This window comes from Oikopleura dioica, chromosome 2 (genome assembly GCF_907165135.1).
Source record: "Oikopleura dioica chromosome 2, OKI2018_I68_1.0, whole genome shotgun sequence".
In the NCBI taxonomy this organism is placed as follows: domain Eukaryota; kingdom Metazoa; phylum Chordata; class Appendicularia; order Copelata; family Oikopleuridae; genus Oikopleura; species Oikopleura dioica.
Window position 1 is genome coordinate 433,234 of NC_137292.1, and position 17,343 is coordinate 450,576.

General features: G+C 41.3%; 10 protein-coding genes across 13 annotated transcripts; 4 read left to right on the top strand and 6 right to left on the bottom strand.

The window, feature by feature from the left end:
- Positions 1–19: 19 nt before the first annotated feature.
- On the bottom strand, positions 20–1,091 carry LOC145700248 (uncharacterized). Its single transcript, XM_081777501.1, has 4 exons — positions 931–1,091; positions 819–890; positions 190–285; positions 20–148 (listed from the first exon to the last, which is right to left on the bottom strand). The coding sequence occupies exons 1-4, from the start codon at positions 1,069–1,071 to the stop codon at positions 38–40; spliced, it is 420 nt and encodes a 139-aa protein (XP_081633627.1). The 5' UTR covers positions 1,072–1,091; the 3' UTR covers positions 20–37.
- LOC145700244 (adenylyltransferase and sulfurtransferase MOCS3-like) lies at positions 850–1,941 on the top strand. The gene is made up of 3 exons (XM_081777497.1): positions 850–1,456; positions 1,513–1,763; positions 1,810–1,941. The coding sequence occupies exons 1-3, from the start codon at positions 1,206–1,208 to the stop codon at positions 1,887–1,889; spliced, it is 582 nt and encodes a 193-aa protein (XP_081633623.1). The 5' UTR covers positions 850–1,205; the 3' UTR covers positions 1,890–1,941.
- On the bottom strand, positions 1,934–3,847 carry LOC145700245 (uncharacterized). The gene is made up of 4 exons (XM_081777498.1): positions 2,559–3,847; positions 2,419–2,515; positions 2,217–2,372; positions 1,934–2,168 (listed from the first exon to the last, which is right to left on the bottom strand). Exons 1-4 carry the CDS (start codon positions 2,725–2,727, stop codon positions 2,057–2,059), a joined length of 534 nt encoding a protein of 177 aa, XP_081633624.1. The 5' UTR covers positions 2,728–3,847; the 3' UTR covers positions 1,934–2,056.
- Positions 3,089–4,271, top strand: LOC145696116 (uncharacterized). The gene has a single exon (XM_081773106.1). It carries the CDS (start codon positions 3,207–3,209, stop codon positions 4,269–4,271), a length of 1,065 nt encoding a protein of 354 aa, XP_081629232.1. The 5' UTR covers positions 3,089–3,206.
- A 65-nt stretch (positions 4,272–4,336) lies between these two features.
- Positions 4,337–5,019, top strand: LOC145700246 (serine protease 1-like). The gene is made up of 2 exons (XM_081777499.1): positions 4,337–4,581; positions 4,622–5,019. The coding sequence occupies exons 1-2, from the start codon at positions 4,491–4,493 to the stop codon at positions 4,996–4,998; spliced, it is 468 nt and encodes a 155-aa protein (XP_081633625.1). The 5' UTR covers positions 4,337–4,490; the 3' UTR covers positions 4,999–5,019.
- Positions 5,020–5,122: 103 nt separating this feature from the next.
- LOC145700247 (uncharacterized) lies at positions 5,123–6,812 on the top strand. Its single transcript, XM_081777500.1, has 2 exons — positions 5,123–5,379; positions 6,545–6,812. Exons 1-2 carry the CDS (start codon positions 5,148–5,150, stop codon positions 6,769–6,771), a joined length of 459 nt encoding a protein of 152 aa, XP_081633626.1. The 5' UTR covers positions 5,123–5,147; the 3' UTR covers positions 6,772–6,812.
- Positions 6,574–8,002, bottom strand: LOC145700251 (uncharacterized). Its single transcript, XM_081777505.1, has 2 exons — positions 7,380–8,002; positions 6,574–7,172 (listed from the first exon to the last, which is right to left on the bottom strand). Exons 1-2 carry the CDS (start codon positions 7,486–7,488, stop codon positions 6,958–6,960), a joined length of 324 nt encoding a protein of 107 aa, XP_081633631.1. The 5' UTR covers positions 7,489–8,002; the 3' UTR covers positions 6,574–6,957.
- Positions 8,003–8,644: 642 nt separating this feature from the next.
- Positions 8,645–12,256, bottom strand: LOC145700310 (uncharacterized). Of its 3 annotated transcripts, XM_081777561.1 has the most exons (8): positions 12,121–12,256; positions 11,796–11,953; positions 11,529–11,747; positions 11,258–11,484; positions 10,786–11,030; positions 10,585–10,743; positions 10,189–10,479; positions 8,645–10,147 (listed from the first exon to the last, which is right to left on the bottom strand). In XM_081777561.1, the coding sequence occupies exons 1-8, from the start codon at positions 12,216–12,218 to the stop codon at positions 10,042–10,044; spliced, it is 1,503 nt and encodes a 500-aa protein (XP_081633687.1). In that variant the 5' UTR covers positions 12,219–12,256; the 3' UTR covers positions 8,645–10,041. The 3 variants fall into 3 exon arrangements, with proteins under 3 accessions (XP_081633687.1, XP_081633688.1, XP_081633689.1); XM_081777562.1 differs by lacking the exon at positions 12,121–12,256 and having other exon boundaries at positions 11,529–11,755; positions 11,796–11,935; XM_081777563.1 differs by lacking the exon at positions 12,121–12,256 and having other exon boundaries at positions 11,529–11,742; positions 11,796–11,933.
- Positions 12,257–12,282: 26 nt separating this feature from the next.
- Positions 12,283–14,801, bottom strand: LOC145700311 (WD repeat-containing protein 20-like). 2 transcript variants are annotated; one of them, XM_081777564.1, is made up of 10 exons: positions 14,716–14,801; positions 14,373–14,639; positions 14,073–14,116; positions 13,820–14,030; positions 13,565–13,776; positions 13,218–13,478; positions 12,884–12,954; positions 12,700–12,732; positions 12,544–12,598; positions 12,283–12,498 (listed from the first exon to the last, which is right to left on the bottom strand). In XM_081777564.1, the coding sequence occupies exons 2-10, from the start codon at positions 14,572–14,574 to the stop codon at positions 12,325–12,327; spliced, it is 1,263 nt and encodes a 420-aa protein (XP_081633690.1). In that variant the 5' UTR covers positions 14,575–14,639; positions 14,716–14,801; the 3' UTR covers positions 12,283–12,324. The 2 variants fall into 2 exon arrangements, with proteins under 2 accessions (XP_081633690.1, XP_081633691.1); XM_081777565.1 differs by lacking the exon at positions 12,700–12,732 and having other exon boundaries at positions 14,716–14,800.
- Positions 14,798–17,123, bottom strand: LOC145700309 (uncharacterized). Its single transcript, XM_081777560.1, has 4 exons — positions 16,574–17,123; positions 15,390–16,473; positions 15,119–15,344; positions 14,798–15,064 (listed from the first exon to the last, which is right to left on the bottom strand). Exons 1-4 carry the CDS (start codon positions 16,844–16,846, stop codon positions 14,890–14,892), a joined length of 1,758 nt encoding a protein of 585 aa, XP_081633686.1. The 5' UTR covers positions 16,847–17,123; the 3' UTR covers positions 14,798–14,889.
- Between the last annotated feature and the right edge of the window lie 220 nt (positions 17,124–17,343).

The window sequence follows — 17,343 nt, forward strand, 5'->3', positions numbered from 1 at the left end:
ACTTGTTGATTTCGATTGGCTTCCATTTTATTACAATTTAAACAGGATGAACAAACTGGTACATCTTTTGTTTACAGAAAGACGATTTGACCAAAAGACAGTTCGCTGCTTTTGCTAGCCGTAATTGCTTCTGTCTTTCTTCCAAAAACTAAAACCATCAGGAAGGCTTGCTTTTGGACTTGGTCTTACGTTGTGAAGAGTTGGATCTTTTTGTAGAGCAGAAAGTTTGCCAACCTTTGCCATTCGACCAAGAACATTATTTGTAGTCGGTTTCGTGAATTTTTTCTTGAGAGAAAAATATTACTCATTCAACCTGTTAGTTTCAATATGATAATTTCAAAAAAATTTTGCGGGTCTGGAAATCGGAAAAAATCTAAAAGTGCAGTTTTCTTCAGCTCGTTGAGACGAGTCGAATGGTGTGTCAAACTCTTGAAAACTCCAAGGATTGACCGGTAAACCGGCTAATTACCGGAAAATACGTTTCCGGTCGCCGTTTTCGTTCTAGAAATGCTAAAATGACGATTGAACCTGTAAACTGATCCTTATGGTTAGTTTTACTGTGGGCAAAAAGATATCGGTCAAATATGAAACACAACCTTGATTAACGATTAAAATTCTAAATTTTGTATGTATTTTGTTGTTGCTGCGCCTTCCTAATTTTCGGTCCCATTTTCATGTGAAAATACAATTTTGGTGATAAGCATGTCATGGTAAGAGATATGATTTTCATTTTTTAGCCCACATAAGAACTTTACATAAGAACTTTACACATAAGAATTTTTTGAAATTATCATATCTTTTCGCCACTAAACAATTACCCTCAACAACGCGATTTTTTGGAGGTCTGGCTGGTCGATGTTCGCTTTTAACATCGGGTTCGTGAAGTGTTTCTTTAACATATTGCGAGCCTTTTAATCAAGTTCTTTTTACCTTGAAATTTCCGCGTTGGTAAACATCCTTGAAGTACTGTTTCATTTTGTCGCTCTGGAAGCGGAAATTCGATGGAAGATCATTACCATTCGCCGCTTCAAAAAGAAGCAAAATTGAAAAAAGTATTTTAGTTTTCTGCATTTGATCGCTCTATTCGGGACTCTATCCTTTTTATTGCTCGTTGTTTCAAGATTCTGTTCATGCATAACCTCTTATCAGAAGCTCTTAGAGCTGGTGAATAAAGAACAGTCGTTAGTTACAGTAGATTTCCCACCATGACCCCGAAAAAAGCGACAGAAGCGTTGAAAATCCTCGCAGGCATAGAAAACTCTTTGTGCGGAAACATGATAATCTACGACGGTCTCAGGGCATCTACGAGGACAATCAGACTCCGACCGAGAAGGCCAGAGTGCAAGCTTTGCGGAGAAAAGCGAGAAATTATGGAATTAATCGACTATGTTCAGTTTTGCGGAATGGCGGCGAACGACAAGGATAAAGGCTTGAATTTAGTGCCTCCAAATGAAAGGTGAGTTTTCTAGGGCATCAATAGTAGCGATATTAAAAAAATAAACAATTTTTCAGAATAGAAGTCAAAGAAATAGAAGCGCTGAGAAAACGAGGTGGACTGATTGTCGATGTAAGAACAGAAGTGCAATTTGAAATGTGCCGTCTTCCTTTTGAAACGTTCAATTTTCCGCTGAAAAAATTGAAAAGAAAACCGGAGCTTCTGGAAGAAATAATTGAAGAGAGAAAAGCAGAAGAAGTCGTCTTCCTTTGTCGGAAAGGAAACGATTCGCAACTTGCCCAGGTGTTTTGGAAGGAACATACGAATGGTAAGAAAACTGAGAACAAGAACGATTCTAGCGCTTTTTCGTTTAGGAAAGATGAAAACAAGCGACGTCAAAGGAGGCCTGTACGCTTGGCAGGAAGAAATCGACAGTTCCTTTCCTTTGTACTAGACCGAAATTCTTCAAAATGTTAAAATACATACAATAACCAGATGTTTAAAAAGAAACAAGGCCTTGTTTATTTGCAGGAAAAAAACTAATTACAGTACAGGCAGATTCTTGTTGAATAATTACACATCATCTTAACAGTAAACTTTGCAGGGAATCGCTCATCCGCACTAAAATGGCATTCCAATGTTGTTAAGATGTCTGTTCAGCAGTTTGTTCCACTTTTTCATTCTGTTCACTTGGTGGTTGTTTTTTCGTTGCCCTTTGCAGCTGTCCAAGTATCTAGAATCGAGGTTGTAAAGGGGTGAAAAGAAAGGGATGGTGGATTACCGTTGAGCCCATTTTGAAAGTCCCGTCGTAAGTTGTTTGGTTCCAACTCTCGGGTCAACATTATCCAGTCGTAGATTTTCCTCATCGTCGAATCGTTCTTCTGGACCACCGTGGGGAAGGCTTGGGTCGTAGAAACCACATCTGTCGAACGCTGATCTACAATCCGACTTTTACCCGATGGAATTAATGTTTCTTTTCTTACCGCATTCTTTGGATGTTCGTGGCGAATTTCATCTTCCAGTTATCCTGTGAAGGAACGTGATCAAACCACTTATCCAAAAGTTCGTATGAAAATGCCTCTAAAAAACCAGGTAGAGAAAGAAATGAGGCTTTGAGGCTTACCGAGTGTTCGAAGTCGCGCTTTTGGATGACGATTTGGCACCTTCCTTTGATCGAGGGAATCGTAGCTGCTCTCATCGTAGTTGTACGGCTGGATGCTTGTCAATTCAGTTGGCAAGGAAGCAGCGTCGAGGCAGACAGCAAGAAGGCCGATTTGCGAAGCGATTTTCATATTTATCGTCTTTTGGACTTTTTCGTTTTTTGTGGATTTGAATCTATTGATTTGTTGTTGATGGTGTTGCTAGAATCGGGCTTGCTTTTTAAATGTGACTTTGGCGCTGTTGATCTTTGAAAAAATTTGAGAGAGGTCGCGATTTTCAGAAATTGGCACTTGATCGCGCAAATAATCGGATTCTAGTGAGGAGCTGAGCGGAGGATTAAGGCGATCTTTGGTGAACGTGATGCAAGTGAAAGAAACTTCTGTACTAGAATTTTTTTGTTCAAAATTTAATTGAAAATTAACAGTTATCGTGGAGTTTAAGTTTATGATGACGTCATTATGTTCTCAGACAAATTCTTCATGAATAAAAATGCAATGATCTTTGAGAAAGGGATCCAACTCGAAACTAGGTTGAACAATGACCACTTCAAGAATAATCTGTTTTTCTGAATACCAGAAAATCGAATAGAGAAAGATCGGTCAATAGAAGAATGAAGCTTCTACCATCTCTCGCTGGCTTGGCTCTCTCTTTCGAGCAGCCAAAATATGAGGATTTTCTCCGATCATTGCAGCAGAAAAGAAGCGGCTGGGGAGCTCCTACTGGGAGAATCGCTGCTCTTTGGTCACTTTGCCCAGCTTTGACGACCCCAGCAAATGGTCAAGTTGTTTGTGATCAAGCTACTTGTGCTCTTGTTTGCAATCAAGGATTTGTCCCTATCGCAAAGCGTCGAACGAAATGCCGCTGGAACCCGACAAAGAGTTTTTTCTGGAAGCGACAATTGGGCGCTTGCGAAACTTGCGAAACCGATCTTGCCGCCCCTCCAGCTGGGGTGACTGTGACTTGCGGCTTCAACGCATTGAATAAGAAGAAATGCACTTATAAGTGCGAAAACGGCGAAGAACTGCAAACAGCAAGTGGAAGTTTTAAGCAATTTACTGCGCTCTGTGCTTGTCCAAGATGGAACAATCGCATCTGTGGCTGGAACGCGAGAAAACTCGGTGGAATGATTACTGATGTTGAGATTGCTGCTCTTTCCTGCCCGGCTGTGGCAACTACAACAGCTGCTCCACCAGCATCAACAACTCTTGAACCACCGGTCTCGACGACAGCTGCTCCTCCTGCTTCAACAACCGCTCCACCAGTTTCATCAACCGCACCAGCATCAACGACGGCAGCACCATCAGCCTCGACAACCACTGCGCCACCTGCTTCTACAACAGCAGCACCACCAGCATCAACAACAGCTGCTCCTGCATCTTCGACAGCGGCACCATCAACAACTGCAGCTCCGCCAGCTTCATCCACAACTGGAGCACCTTCTTCCACTGCACCACCGGAAGTTTTCGAAGCCTTAACTGACGAGATTGATCCATCACTAACAACATGCTCCGGAGGTCGAACAATAGAAAAGATCATCGGAGGAACCGGCTTGATAACTGGTCAGGCTGATTGGCCATGGCTTGCTCGACTTTTGAGAACAAAGACCGACAACACTCAGACAATTTGCGGAGGGTCGATCATTGAGGATAAATGGGTTCTTACAGGAAGGTTTTAAAAAAATTGTTCTATGAAAGCAAGCTCAACTTCTGATTCATGAAATTTTAAACCCCAAAAAGCCGCCCATTGCTGCACCGATGCAACACAAATTGATGCCACTTTCAACGATTTCTCGATCTCTTCACCCGAAACTGGCGAATACACCCTAACAGTTACTCCTGCTCAAATTTTCATCCACGATGATTATTGGGACAGTAGCGATGGTAGCTCACAAAACATGGATCTCTGCCTCCTTAAATTCAACGAAAATATCCTTTCTGCTGGAACTGGCACTGCTAAAGTTTGTCTGTCTGACTCTTATCCTGAAGGTAAGACAAGTTTTCTAAAGAAAGGAATACACGTTTTCAGGCGGGAAAGCTTGCTGGATCGCTGGTTGGGGATTGATCGAAGACGGAGGTACTGCAGCTTCGGATCAGCTTAAAAGTGTTGGAGTCAATATCCTCAGCCAAAGCTACTGTCTCCAAAACACCATCCACAATTTCTTATTCGCCGACGACATCTGTGTGGGCTCTCCAGACACGACAGGCAACAACCTGATAGACGGTGGCATCGGCGCTTGCCAAGGTGACTCTGGCGGACCTCTCGTTTGCGACGTCAATGGTGCAGCGACGTTGATGGGAGTAACGAGCAGGGGAAACGTTTGTGGCGGAGAAGGTCAGCCTTCTTTGTACACTTCGATTTCTACCGACGACTGGATTTCTACGACTATTGCTGCAAATCCTTGATCAAGACAAATAAACGTTTATTCCGTCTTTTTTTATTTGAAAAGTTGAAAAGAATTGTCAATCAGAAAAGGAAGGACTTGAAATTACCATAACGACCAGAACTCTTTTTTTTTAAATCATTCAAAACTCAAGCAGCTTTTAGAAAAAAAATGTTCAACGGAAGGTGGAACAGAGTGCAGACTGATACAGTTGATCAGCTCGAAAATGTGCTTGGCATTTCTAAAAACCCGAAATTGGTGAAAGAATCAATGAGAGAATCGTTAGAAGAATACTTGAAGGCTAAGTTGACTACGATCATTCATCAAGATGGTGTTGATTTTGGAATAACAAGGCGATACATTTTTGAAAATGATGAGGATGAAGTTGAAGAGCAAATTACTGGTGAGTTCAATAAAGTTTGATAATTTGTCTTTCTGAAAAATAAATACGGCATTGCGGACAGCTCGAGTTTTGAGTTGTAAGAATGTTTTTTAAACATTTATTACAAAACTGATGACCGCATGAAGAAAGACAACATTTGTGATTTTTGTTTGAATTGAATTCTAAAAAGCAAATTTGGCACTCACCAGCTTCACTCCACAATTTTTTTTGTTTGTTCTTTGGGGTATTTAGCTGGAGAATCATTTTGTCTTGAAGATCTATTTTGTTTTTCAGAAATTCTGTTTCTTTCTCTTTGTCACGAATACGTTCTTGAAGCGATCTTATTGTTGACAAATGTTTTATTTCGCTTTCAACTCTTCGTTGAAGCTCTTCATTTTTTTCAGTCAACTGCCTGATAGATTTATTTCGCTTTTGAATCGCAGTATGGAGTGAAGTTATTTCTTGTTTTTGACTCCGAACACGTTTTTCATTCAAAAAATTACGGTCGTCTAAACGTTTCAGGTGAATGTTCGCCATGTTTGCCAAATGAAGATATCGGAATTTTAGGAATTCAAGCATAATTGCGGGATTTTCATCAATAAGAACCCATAAATTTATCTTCTTTTCTTCGAATTCTTCAGAATCTTTTAAGGTTACATATTTTTCAGCATAACCAACCAACGTATGAGCATGAACCATGGAGTGCTTAATTTTAGACAACTGGTTTTCTATGAGTTGAGCAGAAAAATTCAATCTTCTGGGTCGTTCATCATGACTTGGTTGAAGATTCAATGCCTCAGCCAATTGAGCAATTTTTTGAGGGACGAGAATTTGTTTGAGAATTCTTTCAGCGTTATCTTTAAAAAAAATAATCATTTCATTATCTCCCAAAAATATAATTGACATACGCGTTTTCGCGCTACACTTACTTTGACACGGATGTTCTGCAACAAAACATAGCCAGTTCAAATGATGGATATTCCCTGACCCAAACTTATGCAGTGCACATTTAAAAACAATCGATTTTCCAGTGTTTGAGCAAATCGGCCGAAGAGGATTGAACCCAAGCTTTGCTGAAGCCGAATCACTTTCATAGCGATCATCTTTATCCAGAGCTTCGATATCATAGTTTTTCTTTATCCATTTCTCTTCGTACGTATCCATTTTTGTACAAATCAATTTTCAGATTTCAAATTTGGGGAAAATAAACTGACAATCAACGAGCGTTCAATTTCTGGCTCTTTCACACCTTGCATCAACGGACTGCAAATAAACGGCAACGAAGGCCCTCTAAAAGTCACCTACAAAATTCAAGAAGGCAAACTAATCGAGATCCTGACCGGCAACGGCTTCAACTTCAAACAAATCTCCGAGGAAGAGCCGAAAGATTTCACTCTGTTTATGCACCGCTAAATCAAGTCTAAATAAACTCAACGCGCTCTAGAAGCGAAATTCTCAAGAAATCAAAAATTTGCACTTGATTGATTGATTCGAGTTGAGTGACGAGAACCGCTCTTTTTTAGAACTTGTTTCTTGGTCAAATGTTTATTCGAAAATAATTTCAAAAAGTGATTTTAAAGAGCATGTAATTGGCGTTTTTTAGAAAGTTCTTCGGTTCTTCTTGATTTTCTTTCGTTTTTTCTTCACTTCTTTTTGGATCTTTCGGAGGCCGCATTCAGTTTCTTCTTCTTCATCATCCGTTTCCATATCTTCTTGCGGCTGTCGATTGATTCTTTCACTTGGGGGTCCGACGAAGAAAGCGAGAATATTGTAAGTTGGGATCCAGAGAAGTAGAGACACTGTTGAGCAAATTACTAACAAAACTTGTTAAAGAAGAAAAGAGAATCTTTTTTGAAAACTGCCATCTACTTAGACGTTCAGGCCATTTTTTATAAAACATTTTATTATGATTTTCTTATCATAAAATTTTAAAGATATCATATCTTCAAATTGAGAATTTGAGGCTTTTATCGGTGACTAGTTGTCAATTTTCAAAATGAGCTCCAATTTTATCAAAATACCGAATCGAAGGAACTGATAAGACTTCTCTTGAATTCCCAAAACGGCGTAGAGACCATTTTCTTTCTTGAAAGCAGAATTTGTCAAGAAAAATAGACTGCTTTGGTACATCACTTTTCATTGGTTTCTCAACCCTTCTTTTATCCTTTGAGAAAAAAAAGAAAACCATTCCTTTAGTGAGAACAGCGCATTTCTGGTACCATTCCATGGAATCAGCATTTTCCGTGTTCACATAACTTTGATCGACGATATCTTCCAAAACGCGCAAAACAAGTCTTTTCGCTTTCCGGATTTTTTGATTTCTCTGCTCTCGTTGCTTTCTTTTATCTGCTTCTTCGCACTTTGCTAAAAAGGCGAGGCATTCTTTGTTGATTTCATAAAGTTCGTAGTTGTGATAGTAGTGCCGCATTCTCATTTTGAATCTTTTAAAATAAAAAAAAAAGCTTTTTTTGACTGTTTCTAGAGAACATTTCATTTTATGCCAAAGTCAGTCGATCAATGAAAAAAGCCGGCTAACGAAAATGTCCATTACGATATGATTACAGTTGTGCTAAAGCAGATGCCTAAAAATGGTAAAAACTTGCTCTTTTCCCGAAAAAGGCCATTTTAAATTAATTGACGTCGATTCGGTACTTGGCATTCTTTCCTATCAAGCATTTCAAAGCACCGGACATGCTAATAAAAATCTAGGAGAAGAAAGCAAAAGAAAAAAAAATACTGACAGTAGATTGCAGCTCAACCAGAAAAGTGAGATATAAATGAATTATACGAGCAGAAAGCTTATAAAATTTAATTATTTCAATCAAAAAGAAATTTTTGAGCAGAATCATCTCATCAGATTTTCTGAGGATGAGAAACAGCGTCGAAGGGGCGCGCACGAGGATCCTACTCTACCCTTAAGTTGCAGATTCTCGAATTTTGTTGTGTCCGATTCGGCGAGAAGACGGCAAGAGGAGAATGGGTCGCTGCGAGATAAGAGATCATAAGAGCTGAAATAATTGGTCTTAATTAAATAAAGATCAAACTGTTATCTGATGTGTGTGTCAAACTAGAACACACGCAGAATCATCAAAACCGCGATTCTCCTGAACTTACCATACATGATCTCTACAACAGCAGATGGCGAAAATCCTTCCACAAACTTCTTCAAGTTTGAAAATGCAGTTTTTCGTTGCGAACTCGATTTCGTGACGAAACGCGAAATGACGGGCGACGGGACTTTCTTTATCCAAAAAGAAAATTCAGTTTGACGCTCGTCGCGGGTTCAGTTACCTTTCCGACATTGCTCTTGACGATGTAATGCTTCGAAACGAAGAGTGCCAGAAGATCCCGATTGCCGGGACCACCGCGAGTCCGAATAAAGTGGCGGCGATGGCGACTTTTTCGCCAAGTTATACGCAAAAACCGACGGCGAGGACGACAACGAGGAGTGTCAAGCCGGCGGATTTGGAGCGAATTAATTATCGAAAAGAGCGATTTCTGGGTTTGAAAAGGAAGAAGGATTTGATTTCATTTCTTTTCTAGCGGTGGAAATTGCTGATGGAGATCATCGAATCACGTGCGGAAATTCTAGAGGCGCGCAAGGAGATCATTTAACCGGCGAATTTTACCATTCAAAAATCGGTTCAAAAATCATCGCAAAAAATTTTAAGAAAACTGGCCTTGAACCAAATCAAGAAATAAAATCTGCTGCGATGGGGCGCTTTGGAAACTTTCTGCCGGCACTGAATGTTGCGGAAAGAAGCCATTTTTTCCAAGGAAACAAATCTGCTGTGGATCCAAGATTCTCAAAAAGGTAAAATATGAGTAGAAAAATGCTGATTTCTGAATCAGAAAACGAATGGCTGCTGCGCTGGAAACTCGTTTCTCAAGGCCAAGAGCTTCTGCTGCGGCGATGAGTTGCGCTCAAGGAAGACGGAATTGACCAGATGCTGTGGGAAGAATAAGAAAGTTTTCGACCCAAGGCAGGGGGAGAAATGCTGCGCAAATGGAAAAGTAGCGTCGAGCGGGGAAAAGTGCTGCGGAATGGCAATTATCCGGTCCGAGGATTTTTGCTGTAGTGGTTTGGCGGAAACGACAGCGAATGGGATCATTTACGATCCTGATTCTAGTGTTTGCTGCAGGACGAGATCTCGTGGGGTGTTTTTAATGACAAAAGGTTGAGAGAAACAAGCTGAACATTGTTCAGTGAACAACGTCTGCTTTTTGTGTCTAGAAAGGTCGATTTTTGGTTAATTCAAATTTTTCAGAGGACGAAAATGATGCCTGCTGCAATGGAAAAATCTTCAACAGCTTGGAATCTACCTGCTCGAGAGGCGTAATTATTGATGACGCGTGAAAAGAGAACCTGTCAAAAAGAATATTTCTTCTCCGCCTTTGAATTTTATGATTTCAAATAAAAAAATAAAAGAAATAAACTTCCTCTTTCCAGATCCAAAAGAATCTTTTCTTTTTCGAATATTTCTCAAATCTTCCTTTTTTGAAATTTTACTTCCTCTTTCCAGATCCACAAGAATCTTTCTCAAAGAAATCTTTAAAAAATATCTCTTCGAAGAAAAAAATTGAATTTCACTAAATAATTAATTTTTTAACTTAAAATAATAAAACGTTCAACGAGCTCAAAATGTGTTCATGATGAACTCAAGGTACAGCTACAGTCGTTTTCTAGTATGCTTGTTTTGTCAGACATTTTCTGGCAGAAGTTGAACGGGCTTGTGTTTTTGGAAGAACTGGGGCAGGCATGTATTCGTACAAAACGGAGCACTGGCTCCTAAAAGAAAGTTGATTTTTGGAAGGGAAATTTGGTCGAACCTTGAATGAATCATTGTCGGATAAAAAGTCGCGTTCTGGTCGTCAATTTCTTTCGGAATTCGAATTCCAGCATTTGGCTTGAATCGGCATTTTTCCTTCTCGAACCAGACGCGGTACCAATTTCCGAAATCGCTCCGGAAGAACTGCTCTGATCGCTTTGTCGGCTGGACTGCGAAGTCGATCCCTTCGGCTGGAAGCTTAAGTTGCAGATTCTCGAATTTTGTTGTGTCCGATTCGGCGAGAAGACGGCAAGAGGAGAATGGGTCGCTGCGAGATAAGAGATCATAAGAGCTGAAATAATTGCTTTAATTAAATAATGATCAAACTGTTATCTGATGTGTGTGTCAAACTAGAACACAAGCAGAATCATCAAAACCGCGATTCTCCTGAACTTACCATACATGATCTGTACAACAGCAGATGGCGAAAATCCTTCCACAAACTTCTTCAAGTTTGAAAATGCAGTTTTTCGTTGCGAACTCGATTTCGTGACGAAACGCGAAATGACGGGCGACGGGACTTTCTTTATCCAAAGTAACGACGTGGAAGAAGTTCCTTTTGATGATTTTAAAAATCGAAAAAGTTTTAAAATAACACCTGCGCTTTTCTGAGACAACAAAGACTTTGTCATTGAGCCTTTTTATCCCGTGAGGAGATGAAAGAAGCTCATCTATCTTGAGATATTCTTCGAGTTGCCTTCCGTCTTTGGCTGAGTAAAATGTCAGAAAGGCTGGAGTAAACTCGTCGATCCAGTCATCCGCTTCTTCAAACGCGAAAAAATGAGTCTCATTTTCAACAAAGAAACCGCGGAAATTGATGACGCTCTGGCTCGTTCGATGGACCTGAAAGACTTCAATAAAACAGTAGTTTTTCATACTACTTATTGAACGGTCTAGATGATATTTTGAAAAGATAAAAAACTGAGATAATTTTAATTTCAAAGCAATAGCCATGAAGCTGCTAAGCAGACATTCATACTGCATCAGATCATTTTTCTCAATTGATCGACAAAACTCGTGATCTGCCAGACAACAACCTTTGAACAGAAGAGCGCAGAAGGAAAACGAACCTTCACACTAACGTCCCGGTCTCGTTGCATGTCGACAACGACCACAACGCCAATACAACCCAAATAGACAGCCACGAATTTTGCACAAATTTGAACATCGCCGAGAATCGGAATATCGTCGTCAAAAATGTCAAAGTTGCTCAAGTCCAAAGCGACGGTCCTCGTTGGCGGTCGACGCCAAATCGGCCCTATTTCGCTCGAAGAAGGTGATTTTGTCGGTTCCGCCGCTAAAAAAGTTTTTCCATTTCCATTTCGATCAATCTTTTTTCACCTAGATTCCAAGTATAGACAGTCAGCTTTGGGAGCCGATTGAAAAACGCCGCGGCGGCCAAATCTTTTTCAATCCGAATTTGCGCTGGAAACTTTGGCGAGTCGAAAAGATTTACATCTTCCAGATGATCAACGGAGTCGACCGAATGATCGGGGTTTCCGGTGTCAAGCGTGACGATAATCGGATCAGTATTTTTCGTGTGGGCTAGTCGCATCTGAACTGTTTTTCTGAAGAAAACGTTCGAATATCCAGAGGAGCCAGTTTTACCTTCCATGAACTCAAGAATAGCAGTCGGCGATCTCATCCCATGCCGAATCGCGCCTCGATGGAGACGGGCCCAAAGTGGCTCAGATTTTCGCAAAAGATAGGCGATTCGGCCAACTGCGGTTCTATCGGCGATCGTTTTTAACCGCGTACAGGTTGTCCTGAAAACATGAAATTGGAGAATGTAAGACGTGAAAATAGGGCTCCTTTTCGGCAATAGCCTCAATAAACCGCAATTAATTACGATTTAAGAGCCTCCAATAAACATTGAATTGGCTTTGAAATGACGAAAATGAATTCTACACATTTTGATGATAACCTTCCTCACCCGAATTGACGTAGTTCTTCTCCCGGCAAGTAGCAGCTAATGCCGCACAAGAGCTCCGGTGGCAACGAAAAGAGGCTGGTTTCCACTTCTTTTTCCATCTTTTTCTTCCTGAAACGAAAATTTGACGCTTTCTTGAATCAGGGGAAATTTGAATGAAGAAAACAGGGCGAATTCGACAGTATTCGAGAGCAGGAAAAATGACGATCAAAATGATTTTTCTTGAGAAAAAGGGGCGAAGAAGATTTTGCCGTGCGGGCGAATCCACTTGATTACGGAGCCGTTTTGGCTGGCGATGATGAAGCAGGACAGGTGAAAGAAAATGTAAGTGAGACGCTCGTTGCTGATCTTCTTCTCGACCATGGGTTCGATTATCGGCAGCTAGAAGAAACAAGGGATAACGATGAAGAAGTGGAAGAGTCCTACCTCGCTGGAATTGACGTGCTTCGGCGCAGGGTTCCTTTCTGTCTCCGAAAATGTCCTGAAAACCACGAATTTATATGCTTTCGTTATTTCACATGAAGAACAATTTACAGAGGAAACGAATATATACGAGCAACGAAAAGCGAAATTAAATATTACCGTTGCTGCCATGAATGCGTCGATTGAGAAAATCTGTAATTGTAAATATAGATTCAAGAATCTTTGATTAGAAATGAAAACTGTATCAGCAGTGAATCACATGTTAAATCACATGAAACTATTCAGCTGCTGACAAGTCGAAACGATAGAAGAGCGCGAGTTAATATTCATTTAGGCCAATTACCTTGTTCTTTTTGGAAACATAACATCGCCCGTAAGATCCCAAAGACACAAGATCCCATCGTGTCCAACAGATCCTTTAAATTGTTTTTAGAGGCAAGCTAATGATTTTAAATGAGCAAGAAAACAAGAGCTAGACCATTTATGAACAACTTTTGCAAGAAAAATATTTTCTTTGATATTTTCTATGGCTAATATCAAGCAAAACAGGCTTATTCGGAAGCAAGTAATAACTATCATCTCGAGATGATTTTGAAGTCTGATAACTGATAATTAGCTTCGATTAGGCTTGATTACTAAATTTATCTTTCTATTTTCCTGAATTTATCCAAAACAATTCCTAATCTTGCATCAATTCCAGCAGAAGAAGCAGCTACAAAAGTATCCCAGGCAATACTCGAAACCCAAGATCTATGCCCTTGGCATCGGCAAATCGGCTTTCTTGTCTCAACATTGAGAACTGTTATCGAATCATCCTCTCCTCCTGCGGCAAGAAATCGACCGCTTGGGGACCACGAGCAGCAGAGGAAGCCGCCAAAGAATGAGGAAACGGCGCAGATGTACTCGAACGAAATCTGGTAGTCGTATGACACAGAGACCTAAAAGGGAAATGGGCTGAAGAGAATAGACGTTTGTCTGCGCTTCAATTTGATGCAAATTACATCACATGAAAGCTAATTCTTACCTTGACGACGTAGCATTTTCCGTTTCTACTCGCGATTGCTAATTTTCCTCCATCGGGCGAAAATTGAATCGCAGAAATGGCAGCTTTTCCGAAGCTCCATTTTCGCAACGGATTTTCTTTCTCTTTCGAATTTTTAGAATCAAATTCGATGAATGGGACTGAAGCATCCTTCTTGTGGCTCCAATTCACTGGCGCCACGGCATCCGGGTAGTCTACACGAAATAGACAAGGTCTGGTCGTTTTCTTTTTTCGTACCTCTGTGGAAAGCGAAGAGGTCACCAGAGTTAAAAGCGGCGATTAGGATTTCTGACGAGCCGGGGAGCCATTGGATCGAGTTAATTACCGAGTTGTCGTGGTTGCGCTCGTCATTGATCTTGGCGATACTTCGCTTACTCTCGTCACTTGTCGCCATGTCCACGATTTGAATTTGACCCGCCGTGAAGCCGATGGCTATCTTCACATGATCCTGGAAGATTCGTTAATGACCATGATCGAATTCTAGTCTAACCTCCGAGGCATCGGCGGGGCAGATGCTCAACGTGCTAGGCAGAGCTTTGAGGAGGCTTTTTTCAGACAATCATACAGTATAATAAGGGGATTCTACCATCAAAGAGCCTGGAAGGTTTCTTCGCAGACAAAAAAGCCAGAAAAATTCTTTTCGTTTGGAAAGAGAAAAATTAATTCATTAAAATTTCCTTCCGCTAAATTTAATATAAAACGTGATCTTGAATCACATGGCCTTGAATTCACAAGAAAAATCATATGACCAGTCCTTCCATGAGAAAAATAATGCTAGAAGCCCCAATGCCTGATCCCTTGTAAATTCTCTTGTCCTTGTGTCTCGGATTCGTGTCGTGATGAAAGTTGTAATGGTAGACTTCCTTTCCTGTGCAAAAAACGATGCTTTGCGGATCATCTGGGTGCACTTCCTTCAGAGATAGTTTCGAAAGGTCGGGAACATAGCTGACTGAATCGACTGTTACGATGTTCCGCGGAAGTGCGACAAGCATAGAAGCATTTTGATGGCTGTCCTCTTGGTTGTAATTGTAGTCTTTTTCGTATACGCCTTTTTAGAGTTGAAAATTGAAATTTGAAAAGAATAAATGGCTCCTTCAATACTTAAACAATGAATTCAACGATTCCTTCTCGAGTTTTAAAATGTGTTTTAAGAGTTTCTGCTTTTTTGACCATTTTTGACTAGCGATTATGACTGAAAAAGACCTTGTTTACTGATGATTTGTTAGCTAGATTCTCTCAAAGAATCTCTTGTTTATTTCATGGATTTTGCAGTGGTGGAAAGTGGAATGGCATATGAGGAGTGAGAATTAGTTAGAGTACAGATCGTTCATGTCTTTGATGGCCAGCATCTGGAGAAGATTGTTGTCGTGTCCCTTGAAGTTCGCGACTCCTTCTTCGTCGATCGACTCGAAGGTTCCACGAAGCGTGACAGATCCATTCTCAGCGCAGAGAAGAGGAGCGGAAACAGCAGGCAATCCCCAGCTAAAATTTTGACAGTGTAAATCAAGTTCGTAACAGTCACCGTTATTTTCTTACCTTTCTTCCCATTCAAATGTCGCGAAATTCTCCTCCTTGCATCGTTTTTCGCCGTATTTGTTGATACAGTCTTCTCCGAGAATCATATCGACTGGGATCGACTTCATTCCCTTGCTCCAGTTGCAGTAACTGACCATGAAGCACTGTTTTGGGTTGTGATGGATGCATGGAGTCTCCATTTCGGAGACGGCATTCCAGAATCGTTTGTCGACGATTTGTTGGTAAGCTAAAATCGTTTTTAGGAATGAAATTTAGGGGAAGATTAGGCTACCTTTTCCGATCATTTCCGCTTCTTCGGGATCTTCGAATCCCTCCGGTAATTGTCCCAAAACAACGTTGTTCTTCTGCGCGAATTCATAATTGATCATGATCTTGGTTCGTCCAATCTGTCCATCATCCATCGCGTTGCAAGCAGGCATGACTGGGAGCTTCTCATCGAAGAAGAGAAGACATCGAGCAGCAGGAGCGGCGTCGAGGTATCGATCAAACAAGTCCTGGGCCGATGTGAATGGGAAGTGAGCGGAGAGATCTTCGTGCGTCTTGGTTGATGGAACTTTCATAGCGCCAGTGGGGAAGTGTTCTTTGCCGTCGATCAGGACGGACATTCCCTCGGCTGGTTTGTGAAAGCGCATGTAGAATTGATCGTAGTTGTCGAAGATGTTCTCATTCGACCCCCAGAGCAGATGTTCGTGCATCTTTTCGATTCCGATGAAGTTGGTCCACATTTCCACCTTTTCCAAAGTCACATCTGAATTACAGGCGTCCAGGCCAGTCAGCACCAGTCGCTTTCCGATGACTGTTCCGACTGCTGGTCGATTCATTCGTTCGCTTGCTCGGTTGAGGTAAACGACGGAGCTGTGTCCCTTTGATTTGTTAAGCTTTGGCGTGAGTTTTGCCCACATCATGTCGACGATGTCTTTCGGCATCCAGACGTCGTCGGAGACGAGCGACTCCATCAACTCGTCGATCATCCACATGTATTTCAAGTCAGCGGTGGATGCGCAAGTTGTCGATTCTGGAAGCTCCTTCGTCACTTCGGCCAACTTGTCGATCATCGCTCGTTGCGCTGGCTCATTCATTCGCACCTGGAGAAGAGCCTGGTTCGCGTTGAGCATCACTTCCATCATTTTCGTCTTCATTTCTGCTTTCTTTTCACTCCATTTGTCCATCGACCACTCACCAGTAGCGATTTTCGACATTTTCTCAGAGAGCTTTTCCCAGGGCATGTTTTCGGCGAAGGCTTTCCAGTCGATATCGCCCATGTGTTCTTTCATTTGGCTGAAGAAGGCCATCTTTCCTTCCATCATTTTCTTCATTTCGGGGTCGGAACCATACTTTTCTTTGTAGTACGCAGCCTAAAAAGGGGAGATAAAGAACTTTGATTGAAATTAAACAATGAAATATGGGCTCTTAAGAATTTTAACGGTGTCTTGATCGAAAAGAAGAATCCTTTACCTTATCTTTGTATTTCTCAAAGCCATGAGCGGCCTTTTCTTCATCCGGAATCGAGTCAAATTGCTCCTTGATCTCGGGGAAAAGCTCTTCCCAGTCTTTGTCCCCAGTTTCAGCTTTTTTCTCCTCCCACCAGGATTTCTCTCCCTCGGTTTTGCTAGCATCAGCGAGTTGTTGAAGAGCTTCGAATGGAGGCTCAGTTCCGTCCTGGAGCCAGCTGTCGAGGGATGGAGCCGCCCGGCAGACGGTGAAAAAAAGCGAAGTTGAAAGCTTCATTTTTCGTTCAGTTTTTCTTCAGAAAACCGAATGTGAGCATTTCGAGGGAAATGGGCGCGTTTTATAGTGCATTTGCAGGAAAATTGGCCCCGCGGGCATTTCCAGCGCCCAGGAAAAATTCGAAGGAATGCCAAACCCGCTTCAGATGTCTTCTGAGTAGGGGTTATCGCTAGATTACATTTTCGCCCGATTCCGACGTTAGAATTTCGCTGACTTCGCAGCTCACAGAGTTCATACTCGAGTAACAGAAGATTCTAAAGAAATTTTTTTCATAGAATTGCATCTTTCGAATTTCTTGCGTAATCATCGCGCAATCAACCCTCTTCTCGAATTTTAAGTAGAACACCTTCCCCCTCTTTTACAATATTTTTAATGTAGCAATGTTAAAAAGCAAAGAAACGATGAAAAATTTGTCTCAAGAACAACCACTTGGTTATCAATAAGTGCGTAGGTGGCCCTTTTACTGGGGTTCGCAATAATTCCAAAGAAACAGCCCC

Bases quoted from the DNA above. Each gene is read 5' to 3' on its own strand.
- LOC145700310 (XM_081777561.1), bottom strand. From the start codon at position 12,218: ATGGAAAAAGAAGTGGAAACCAGCCTCTTTTCGTTGCCACCGGAGCTC. The intron at 11,485-11,528 runs GTGAAAAAAGAT...AAACTTTTTTAG, and splicing joins TGTCTATACTTGGAATCTAG to CGGCGGAACCGACAAAATCA. The intron at 11,031-11,257 runs GTTCGTTTTCCT...GAAGTCTTTCAG, and splicing joins ACCGGGACGTTAGTGTGAAG to GTCCATCGAACGAGCCAGAG.
- LOC145700309 (XM_081777560.1), bottom strand. From the start codon at position 16,846: ATGAAGCTTTCAACTTCGCTTTTTTTCACCGTCTGCCGGGCGGCTCCA. The intron at 16,474-16,573 runs GTAAAGGATTCT...TCCCCTTTTTAG, and splicing joins TTGAGAAATACAAAGATAAG to GCTGCGTACTACAAAGAAAA. The intron at 15,345-15,389 runs GTAGCCTAATCT...AAACGATTTTAG, and splicing joins AGCGGAAATGATCGGAAAAG to CTTACCAACAAATCGTCGAC.
- LOC145696116 (XM_081773106.1), top strand. From the start codon at position 3,207: ATGAAGCTTCTACCATCTCTCGCTGGCTTGGCTCTCTCTTTCGAGCAG.
- LOC145700245 (XM_081777498.1), bottom strand. From the start codon at position 2,727: ATGAAAATCGCTTCGCAAATCGGCCTTCTTGCTGTCTGCCTCGACGCT. The intron at 2,373-2,418 runs GTAAGAAAAGAA...GTCGGATTGTAG, and splicing joins ACGAACATCCAAAGAATGCG to ATCAGCGTTCGACAGATGTG. The intron at 2,169-2,216 runs GTAATCCACCAT...CCTCGATTCTAG, and splicing joins CTTTCAAAATGGGCTCAACG to ATACTTGGACAGCTGCAAAG.
- LOC145700311 (XM_081777564.1), bottom strand. From the start codon at position 14,574: ATGCTTGTCGCACTTCCGCGGAACATCGTAACAGTCGATTCAGTCAGC. The intron at 12,955-13,217 runs ATTGTTTTGGAT...CAATTTAAAGGA, and splicing joins GAATTGATGCAAGATTAGGA to TCTGTTGGACACGATGGGAT. The intron at 12,733-12,883 runs GTAATTGGCCTA...TTACAATTACAG, and splicing joins ATGTTTCCAAAAAGAACAAG to ATTTTCTCAATCGACGCATT.
- LOC145700251 (XM_081777505.1), bottom strand. From the start codon at position 7,488: ATGTACCAAAGCAGTCTATTTTTCTTGACAAATTCTGCTTTCAAGAAA. The intron at 7,173-7,379 runs GTATTTTGATAA...AAGTTTTGTTAG, and splicing joins TTATCAGTTCCTTCGATTCG to TAATTTGCTCAACAGTGTCT.
- LOC145700246 (XM_081777499.1), top strand. From the start codon at position 4,491: ATGGATCTCTGCCTCCTTAAATTCAACGAAAATATCCTTTCTGCTGGA. The intron at 4,582-4,621 runs GTAAGACAAGTT...ACACGTTTTCAG, and splicing joins GTCTGACTCTTATCCTGAAG to GCGGGAAAGCTTGCTGGATC.
- LOC145700247 (XM_081777500.1), top strand. From the start codon at position 5,148: ATGTTCAACGGAAGGTGGAACAGAGTGCAGACTGATACAGTTGATCAG. The intron at 5,380-6,544 runs GTGAGTTCAATA...ATCAATTTTCAG, and splicing joins AGTTGAAGAGCAAATTACTG to ATTTCAAATTTGGGGAAAAT.
- LOC145700244 (XM_081777497.1), top strand. From the start codon at position 1,206: ATGACCCCGAAAAAAGCGACAGAAGCGTTGAAAATCCTCGCAGGCATA. The intron at 1,457-1,512 runs GTGAGTTTTCTA...ACAATTTTTCAG, and splicing joins TTAGTGCCTCCAAATGAAAG to AATAGAAGTCAAAGAAATAG. The intron at 1,764-1,809 runs GTAAGAAAACTG...TTTTTCGTTTAG, and splicing joins TTGGAAGGAACATACGAATG to GAAAGATGAAAACAAGCGAC.
- LOC145700248 (XM_081777501.1), bottom strand. From the start codon at position 1,071: ATGCAGAAAACTAAAATACTTTTTTCAATTTTGCTTCTTTTTGAAGCG. The intron at 286-818 runs GTAATTGTTTAG...TTTTCTCTCAAG, and splicing joins AAAAAATCGCGTTGTTGAGG to AAAAAATTCACGAAACCGAC. The intron at 149-189 runs GTAAGACCAAGT...TGATGGTTTTAG, and splicing joins AAGATCCAACTCTTCACAAC to TTTTTGGAAGAAAGACAGAA.